Here is a 9733-nt window from a genome sequence, read left to right as displayed (position 1 = left end):
GGGGGGGGGGGGGGAGGGTGGCGTCTCTGCTCCTGGAGCGCCGGCCCGGCCCAGAGGGGACAGGAAGCCAGGACACCGGGGATTGTCTCTTGCAAGCACAGCCCAGCCCCAGCTTGGGAGGAAGTTCTGCCGAGCGCTCTCCGCCGGTTGTATTGTTGAACAGGAAACTGCATCGCGGGAGCAGGGCAGTGGAGCAGGCAGCGCCGGACGCCGACCCCACGCGCGTCTGCCGGGACAAGTGGAAGCTAGGCCAGCGGGCGAAAGTTCTAAGGTGCCCGGGCCCGGCTGGACTGAGGGAGGGGTGGTTTGGGGGAGGACGGCGCTGAGTCGTGGGAGGGCGGGAGAGGTCCCCCCAGGTGGCTGTCCCCACCCTACAGCCCCACGCACCGCTTGCCCTTCTTGCTGTACTGGGGCTAAAACAGCGCGAGCCTGGAGGAGGGCCCGGAGGCCCGATCCCCGGAGTTAGGCGTGGGGCTGTCTTCTGACCGAGAGGGGAATCAGCCCCCCCCCCCCCCCCCCGTGCTGACTTAGGCATTGGTGACGCTATGGTAGGGGCGACTCGGGCAGAAGATTCAGGAGACCTACCGGCTAAGGGTGCGTTCTTGCTTCCAGGGATCCTCCCCGCTCTCGCATCCCTCCCCTTCTCTTCGCTCTCCCGGGATAAAGGAAGGATCTGAGACACAGGTCCCCTTGACACACAACCCGAGACACTGCGCTCCTGTGAGCGTCCCCGCAAGGGGACTCTAGTTTTTTCCAGGCCCGGACGGGCTTCTCCCCGAGAGGGCCTGAGAGGGCGGAGGTGCGCCAGGAATGGGTAGTGCTCTCAATCTGGCTGCAAAGGGCTCGCAGTGCGTGATTCAGGGTGCAAACAGCCTCGCTCGGAATGTGCATGCCAGGACGAGACAACCTTATCTCCAGTCGGGCATTCCCAGAGCATCGAGCCCGTGGGACGCAGGGCCTCGAGGACAGCAATCCCTCCGGGGGTAGAGGGCAGAAACTGGACCCATTGACCGTTTGGCTTGCTACCCGTCAGCACCCCTTCCAAGCACCCCCTCCCTCATGCTTTTTTTTTTTTTTTCCTGGAGACCCAGTCTCTCACGTCTCCCAAAGGCCCCGGCACAGGCATTATGGCTCCTCCTTACCCTCCCAGGCAAGCTGTGTTGGGGACCGGGGACAGCCCTACTGAGTGTCGGTCTCCGCCTCTCCTCCCTGTGTCAGCTCTTCTGCGCGGTTTCTTCAGTCTCAGCCCTTGGAAGCCCCTCCCACAGAGATGGCAGAGACCTAACCTGCAACCCTCGGCCAGCTCCGCCCACCCAGCCCATGGGCAGCCTGAGGCTCTCCCAGCTAACGTGAGTGCTTGGTTTGGGTCCTGGGGAAGGGGGCGTTGCCCGAATGTCCACACTCCCAGGTTTGCTCTCCCCGCTCTCGTTTATCATGGTACGGTCTCCCGGGGTGAGGGTGCTCAGTGACTCAGTTCACACCCCTTCTCCCGTTAAGGGATTCTTGAAAAAAGAGAGAGAGAGAGAGAGAGAGAGAGAGAGAGATCAGCCTCAGCAAGAGCGTAGACTGCCCGCTGCTGGTCCCGGGGGTCACCTTGCAGGACAGTGAACAGAGTGGTCACTGCAGGGTCTTACAGGGACCGGTACTTCCGGAGTGGGCCACCAGCTTCACTTTGTTGAAGCACGCAGTTGGGACCGGTCCTCTTCCCCCCTACACCAGGCCCCAGCCTGAGCTGGCATTGGGTCGGGGGGGGGGGGGAGGGTCCCTTCTAATGACCACTCCGAAGAGCTTTAGGGGACCCTGGTGACACTGCCGCAATGAGCACACCAGGTGAGCACACCAGGAAGCCTCCTCTCTCTGGAGAGGCCGCCCCGGAGCTGGAGTGCAGGGGGGCGGTGCTGGCTCGGCTGGGCGGGCCAGACTCCCGGTTCACGCGTGCGGCGAGGCTACAGGGAGAGGAGAGAGAAACCCAGAGAACCGGTTCTCCAGCCTTAGCTGCCCAAGCCCCTACGTCAAAATCCCTGGACTGAGTAAGGCAGGGAGGGACGCCCCTAAGGCAGAACAACCTGGAGGCTGCCCCAGAGCCTGCGCCCCAACAGCTGATCTCGCCCTCCCACAGCGCAGACTCCTACAGGGAGGGGGCTCTTACGAGCTTTCAAACAATCCCCGGCAGGCTGGAGGCGTCGGGGTGGGACGGGACGGGGGCAGAGGAGCGGCGGAAAGGGGGCCCTCATTCCCACTTCTCCAACCCGGAAAACGAGGCCCGGCCAACCTTCAGGCAAAAGTGCTCTTTAAACCAAGGAGAATAAGCCTGGCTTTCCTGTCACCCTCAATTTCTCACCACGGGTTCTGTGTCGCTGCGAGACACCTATCTCACAATCAGCGACACAGAACGGAGTCGTAAAAATGGGAGCTTTGGAGATGTTTTCATCCAAGCCCCCCATCTCGGAGACGGAGAAACTGAAGCCTGAAGGCACTGATGAGCGAGGGTAGAGAACGGGACTCGAACCCTTGTCTTTGAGCCCCCGCCGGACGCCGCGCCCTTCCCCGGCTGCCGCGCGGTCCTGACGTGCGCCCGCTCCCCTTCTTGTCGCCCCGCAGGAGAGCGCGGCGGCCGCGATGGCGGCGGACGTCGAGGGGGACGTGTACGTGCTGGTGGAGCACCCCTTCGAGTACACGGGCAAAGACGGGCGCCGCGTCGCCATCCAGCCCAACGAGCGTTACCGACTGCTGCGCCGCAGCACCGAGCACTGGTGGCACGTGCGGCGCGAGCCCGGGGGTCGCCCCTTCTACCTCCCCGCGCAGTACGTGCGCGAGCTGCCCGCGCTCGGCGACCCGGCCCCGGGCCCGCGGCCGCCCTCCGGGCCGCAGCCGCGCCCCGCCGTCCCGGAGCCCCTGGCCTACGACTACCGGTTCGTGAGCACCCCGGGGGGCGCCGACGGGGCCTCCGCCGAGCCCCGGGGCCGGGCCAGCTCCCTGTGCGGGCCCTCGCGACAGCACGCCAGGAGCCAGCGCGACAGCCCGGCGCCCGGAGGGCCCTCCTGCCTGTACGCGCGGCCCGCCGCGCCCGTGCGCCCGGCGCAGTCCCTGGACGACCTGGCGCGGGGCGGCGGCGCGCCCCCTGCCGGCCTCCTGGGCAGCGCGGGCCGCTTCAAGGCCTCCAGCGTGGCGGGCTCCTGGGTCTGCCCGCGGCCCCTGGCGCGCAGCGACTCGGAGAATGTCTACGAGGCCATCCTGGACGTGCGCTGCCCTCCGAGGGAGGACAGCCCGAAGCAGGTAGGCCGCGGCGAGCCGAGGGGCCGGGAGGGAGGGAGGGAGGTCGGTCGCCGCGGAGCCGAGCCCAAAGGTTTTCGTGCAAAAGGCAAATGAGCTGGATCACAGGGGGCTGCCCCCGAGCCCGGCTGGGAGGTGAGGGAGCCTGTGTCAGGTGCCTGCACCTGACAGCGTTCCTAAAATGCCACCTGCTTCTGTTAGAAGTGGCGGGTTCTCTCTTCCCCCGAGCGTAGGGTGGAGGTCGGGTCAGATGATTCGGTGGATGTGAAAGTCAGGCATCTGCCCCTCTTTGGTGCAACTTCCAATATTTCGGTTCCTTTAAAAAAAAAAAAAAAGCAAACAAACAAACGTTTCTTAATGGGGCAAGTTTCGAGTTTAGTTCCTGCGACGTCTGCCCGCTTTCGGAATCCGATTGTGTTCATCTGAGACACTGGACACGGAGCCCCAGAATCCTCCTGCTCTGCCCTTGGCATCTTGAACGTTGGGACCTTTTAGGGAGGGACGGCCCGCGGGAGGAGGTGGGGGCGGCGCCCCCAAATGGTTGACACCTGCCCCTCGCTGTGGCGTTCTCTACAGCTCGCTCCCCGTCTCAGGCACCGAGCCCCGAGGGCCCTCACCCAGAAGGGGCGACCCCGTAGGCAGCTGCTTGGCCTTGCCTCTGCTAGGGCCTCTCCTAGCAGAGTTCAGGTTGTGAGGGCCACCGAAACCCGAATTTGACTCTGCTGGGTCAACCTGTCGGCTGCTGGCGAGCTCGGTACCGTCGTCTGTAAACGATACCCAGGGAATGAAGTTGTGAACCTTAAATGCACTCGGCCGCTCGGGGTTCGCTGCAGCGCCGAGCCTCTGCGCTCAGGTTTCCGCGGGTCGTCCCGCCCCCTAGTGGCCACTGCCGAGAACAACACCCGGCGGGCTTGAGTGTCCGCGCCAGATCGATAATGGTCGTCCTGACTACCCGCCAGCCAGGAGGTAGCTCGGTTCCCCGGCGCCCTTGAGCAGGCTCCCTTTATCTAGAGAACTCCCGGGTCTTTCCAGACTGTGGGTCCTGATAATGTTGGGGAATGGACCGGTATGCTTGAATTCCCCAGCGTCTGGCCAAGGGCTCTCTCACACTGTTGTTTAGAAGAGAGGAGCCAGACGGTGGCTCACGCCTGTAATCCCAGCAGTCTGAGAGGCAGAGGCAGGAGGATCTGTGACTTTGAGGCCAGCCTAGTCTACAAAGCGAGTCCAGGACAACCAAGGCTGCACAGAGAAACCCTGTCTCGAAAAACCAAACCAAAACAAACAACAACAACAAAAATGTGCCCAGGCTCTGGGACCAAAAAGAAAGAGAACCCTCCTCCTCCCAGATGCCAGAATCTCCTGAGAATCTCCCTAGTTAATAGCGTGCCTGACCAATGGCCTTCCCCATCCTTCCTCTGCTCCCAGCAGGTTCCTAGTTTCGAGTAGTTTGGGGACACCTTTGAGCATGGGCTGGTAGTGACACAAGAAGGAACCAGGAAGCCTGCCAAAGACCTGGATGCTGGGCAAAGAGGCAGCTGCGTGGCTCTAACTAACCCTGTGGCTTCAACAGAGTGCTTGGCATCTCCCATCCCATTTACTAACTATAACTATAGTGGCTCTCCCTGACACCCTGTCCCCAGCAAACTGCCGGGATGGCGAGTTTGTTCTCCCTTGGGAAGGAAACCCCACCCCTGCCCTTCCTTGTCCCAGGCAACACGGGAAGGAATTTCCTGAAAGGTGAGCCTGGCAGTTTTCTAGAGAGTACAGATGCACACGCACAACTCACACTCCCGACCCTCACTCATACATCCTTCCAGCCCCCGGCCATGATTCCCGGGTCTAGTTGTTTACTCTTGCTTGTTCATTAAGCATGAATTGATTAGACGCCTGGCTTCAGACCCAGGGATGATGGTGGCAGGAAATCACAGGGCTGGGGAGGTCCGCTGTCTGGGATTGGACACAGAGAGAAAATGGGCGTTCCTGTCGCTCACTGTTCAGAGCTGTGGGGAGGTTGCTGCAGAGCAAGGGCGGAGGAGGGGTGTGGTGGGCGGGTCCTCGCGGCGGTCTTGTAGTTCTGCCTGCGCTCATAGTTTGTGCTGGCTGTGGCATCGACCGTCAGGCAGGGCTTTGTGGGACTTCATCCAGCAGCCATTGCAAGGCTCTTGGCAGGGAATGGGATGGGTTTGAGAACGACCCCTGTGGTCAGGGCTCTAACACACGGCGATAGTGAGGGGGTCACGGAAGAACAGCTGAGCTGAGTCCTAGCACCGCACTGACACCGGTGGGCAGCCAGTGGCACCGTTTACAGAGGTCTTCGGGGAGGCGTGGGGTGGAGAAAAAAAAATGAGGTGCATTTTATAGTTGATCAAAGGAGGAAAAGAGAAATTCAAGAGGAAACAAAGGGACCAAAGAGGAAAAGCAGAAGCCTAAAAGCCAAGGTGAATGTGCAGAAGTTAGCCAAAGGCCAAGGACAGTTTCTGACATGCCTACCGGAAGGCTGGAGAGGCTAGGGACTGCAGAAGACAGCAGGCTGTGGGTCAGGGGCTGAAGGGAGGTGGGTGGAGACAGGAGGCAGCTGGCAGAAGCAGGAGCTACACTGCGGTCAGAGCGAAAGGGTCAGACACCCCAGAGTAAGAGAACGGCTGAGGCCAGAGTGGGAGGATGATTAGATAAGAGCCCTGGAAGAAGGGAGTGACTGGGAACAGGAGCAAAGGTGGGGACCGTGAGGTGTTACAGGGTGAAAGGTCAGACACCAGCTCAGGCCTTGGGGCCCGCCACTCAGCAAGCAGTCATGCCCAGAGAAGAGGGGAGCCTGCACCCTATTCGGCATTCTGTGTTCGTGGCTCATGCAAGTGCCACACACTCTGCACTGGTCTGTGCTGGTCGTGGAGGTAAACCGCATGGACCCAAGGTGGAGCAGGACACAGTCCCCAGGGGCTAGCAGCCCTGTGTCCTCTCACTCAGAGGCCTGCGTGCACAGCTCAGAAGGCAGCATGGGACGCACTTTTGCCCTAAAAACAAACACAGGAGTGTAGAGGAAGTGAGTTCAGATCAGACCCAGGCCTCCTGACTCCAAACCCCACCCTTGCCGCCAAGTTTAGTCTCGGCGAGGTGGCCTTCAGAGGTGACCAGTCTTGTTCCTCTGGGCCCAAACAGTAACAACAGAAGACAAGCAAATACGCTTTCTTCTGAGCACACTGCTCAGTCCCGGATGCTCCGCCATCCTTGCCTGCATTCAGAGCACAGCAGGAGGGGGGAGGGGGGATTCCATAGCCATCTCTCCTGACAGGGTTAGGGCCACACAGGAGGCCAGGCAACGAAGTGGCGTCTACGGTCTTGTAGGTAATCCCAGCTACTCAGGAGGCTGAGGCATGAGGAGCCCATTTTCAAGGGGCTACAGAGTGAGTTCAAGGCCAACCTGATCTGCAGAGTGAAAACTCTCTCAGAATAATGAGTGAAAAGAGCTGGGATGTTCAGGTCATGCCTGGAATGTTTCAGACACTGGCCTCAGCCCTCAATACTGCCCTCCCCCTATGGCCTCTGGCCTCCTAGCTAGTAGATTTCTGGGTGTGGTCAAATATGCCTGTCCAAACCTTGTAGGTAGGAAGGCCCTGGGGACAGATGGACTAGGGCCCGCCCCTGCTGCCTGAGCATTGGCCACTGGCAGGACAGGTTATAGGCCTTGGTGGAACTTATGCAAACAGCCCCGGAGGCACAGCTCCTGAGCAGGGACACAGCCTGGACTGGAAGGAGCCTCCCCTGAGCCCTCGTTTCTCCAACCTCAGCTGTCAGGAACCGTGAGTGATCTGTCCTAGGTATTGAGAGTCCTTGGGGAGAAAGGGTGAAGCTAGTTTTCTTACTTACCTTCCTCCTGGATTCCCTACCTGATCCTTCCCTGTCCTGTATGCTTCCTGGAACTAAGGTCAGGGACAGACCCAGCCAACCATGTGCTTGGAAAAGCTGGAGAGGACAGGCCAAGTTAAGGAGATTGGAGGAGACCCCCAGTCTCCCAGCAGCTCTCTGAATCCCTAGCTTGGGCAGCTGCCCTGGGTGGCTCAGCTGGTTTCTTCATTCCTGCCCCGATCTTTTCCACCTTGCTGAGCCAGCAGCCCTAGGACCTCATGGCAGCCTCATGGTCTGCCTTAAGGGAGAGCAAGGAGAGCAGCCTCCCTTCCTCCTCCCTCTCCCCACTAGCCTTATTTACCTCAGCTACGTGGGCTCCTCCTCGCTGCCCTCACCCCTGCAAGTTGGATGATCACCCTGAGTCTCCTTTAAATCCTAGGGGCCTGAATTCTTGATCTCTGGTTCCCTTCATCCAGCCTTAACGCTGGATCCCAGGTCCAGCCCACTCCTGCCTCTTCCATCTGAACCCTGGACTTTTTTTTTTTCACTCTGTTCAGGAGTGGGAGGGGCCAGTCCTCAGTGCCCAATATTATCTGGATGGTGGCCAGTGCTAGGTCTGGAGGCACAGAAAAGCCCGTGGTCCTGGTAGCTGGTGGTCTGGAATATGCACTAGGCTCCATGCCAGAAAGAGGATCTGGGCTGCTGGGCAAGGGCACAGTGGCCATTGGTTGACGTCTGGGGGAGCAGAAACAGCTAGGTCCGTGGCTCTGGGGCATAAGAATGCTTGGTGAAATTGGGGAAGCACTGCTTCTAAATTGAGGAAGGACTGTGGTGTCGAGGGGTTTCCCAGATCTGCTGCCTTCCCACCCAGCTCCCCTGCAGGCTCCTGCGAGTCCCTATCCTGCATCCTTTCTTCCTGACCGGAGGTCTCCCGGGAGGTTACAGGCCTTGGTCTAAACCTACAAAGTAGAGAGAGGGGCAGCCTCCGAACCCTGCCTCCCTCATCCTCGTCCCCAGGCAGGAATGTTCCCCAGCCTGATTGAATGTGTGAATTCTATACCCTCCTCTATAAAGTGGTTTGACTTCCTTTTAAATATTGGAATAATGGGTAAACTGTAGTCTTATTTCTGCTAGCTTTGGGGTCCTCTCCATGCATCTGTTCTGTTCCCCAGGCTTCCTAGTTGGGAGTTTGCCACAAGGCCGTTCAGTTGGCTGATAGGGGAAGGCAGTTGTACTCATTCAGTCAGAAATGGCAGGGACTATACTTGGCACCAGGAAGGCCATGAAAGTAAAGCCCTAGCCGGGTGATGATGGCATACTTCTTTAATCCCAGCACGTGGGAGGCAGAGGCAGTCAGAGACTCTTGTGAGTTTGAGGCCAACCTGGTTTACAGAGCAAGTTCAAGGCTACACAGAATACCTTGTCTTAAAAAAAAAAAAAAAAGAAAGAAAGAAAAAGAAAAAAAAGGAAGAAGGAAAGAAAGACAGAAGAAAGAAAATTTCTGGTTTGTAGGTAGCTTATTGTCCAGGAGGCAAGTCAAGCCAACAAATATACCCTTAGGAGTCATGTGGCAAATGGGTCCCCAAGGTCCCTCTCTCCAGTGATGGGATTCACAGGAAACATCTCAGAACGCTTCCCAGAGGACAAAAGTGATGTCACAGATAGTCCTAAAGGATTCTGTAATTTTTTTTCCCATGAAACCTTCCAGGCCGGGGCACTTTCCTATGGCAACTATTTTCCGCATCATTTCTAGTAGTCGGTCTATTCCAATACCTTTACTAGTTTTCTAGTTAATTTTGGCTGTTTGACATTTTATTAGGAAAGTATTCATTTTCCTCTAGATTTGTAAAATTTCCACATCTGGAGATGATGGCACACACATGTTATGCCATCGCTTGGGAAACAGAAACAGGAGAATCAAGAGTTCAAAGCCAGCTGGGACAACTTATGAAAATGCATGTCAAAACAAAAATAAGGCCAGGCCAGCTGCTGTCTTTTAACAGGAGCGTTCATTCTGCTCGAGTTCCGTTTAACAGCTGATTCCCTTTCCTGGATTTTATTTCCACTGGGCTTTATTGTAGTGTTTTGCATTTCTTGGTTGGTCTTGTGGTCTTCCCCTTCTGGTCCAGTTGTAATTGCCTTCCCTTTTCTTCTGTCATATTTTCCATTCCATTCCTGGCTTCTGCTTTCATCCTTGCATCCCTAATCAAATGAGAATTCTGTGTCGGGTCTGGTGCGTATTGAACCTGCTGGTCAGCAGCCTGGGTCCCTGTCAGCGTAAGAAACTCCTTGTTGTATGGTTTTTTGTTTGTTTGTTTGGTTCCTTTGTTTTCTTTCACTTGACTTGGTCCACCAGGTTTATCTTTTCCCCTCTTTATTCCTGTCACTTTGTATTTTTTTGTGCTGTAACATTGGAGAGAATTTCTTCTGCTTGAACTTGAGCCCACAGATTTGAATCTGGTGGTGAATATCTTTTCCTTCAGTGAGTGCAAGGATATATTTCAAGTCCTTTTTAAAACTTTTTACTTGATCTGATTCTCTGTAAGTATTGTCATTTTTAGTTCTGAGCTGTAACCACATTTTGACCGGCCTTTCTTTCTGATAACAGCCTTAAATG

The 9733-nt window shown here is 57.4% G+C and overlaps 1 protein-coding gene across 2 annotated transcripts in view; it reads left to right on the top strand.

Annotated features, from left to right (window-relative positions):
• Window positions 1-107: 107 nt before the first annotated feature.
• Arhgap27 (Rho GTPase activating protein 27) overlaps window positions 108-9733 on the top strand; it is a 28844-nt gene continuing 19218 nt past the window's right edge. The window contains exons 1-3 of one of the 2 annotated variants that reach the window (XM_055620153.1): window positions 108-271; window positions 1219-1349; window positions 2602-3276. In XM_055620153.1, the coding sequence (XP_055476128.1) occupies window positions 2620-3276 (657 nt within the window). In that variant the 5' untranslated portion in view covers window positions 108-271; window positions 1219-1349; window positions 2602-2619. Of the gene's footprint in view, window positions 272-1218; window positions 1350-2601; window positions 3277-7007; window positions 7071-9733 lie in introns of those variants that run through there. The other variant, XM_055620155.1, reaches the window with a different exon arrangement.

This window comes from Psammomys obesus, unplaced genomic scaffold, assembly GCF_907164565.1.
Source record: "Psammomys obesus unplaced genomic scaffold, mPsaObe1.curated_primary_1811, whole genome shotgun sequence".
NCBI lineage: Eukaryota > Metazoa > Chordata > Mammalia > Rodentia > Muridae > Psammomys > Psammomys obesus.
Note: the sequence above shows the minus strand (reverse complement) of the source record. Positions and strands in the feature narration are given on the sequence as shown.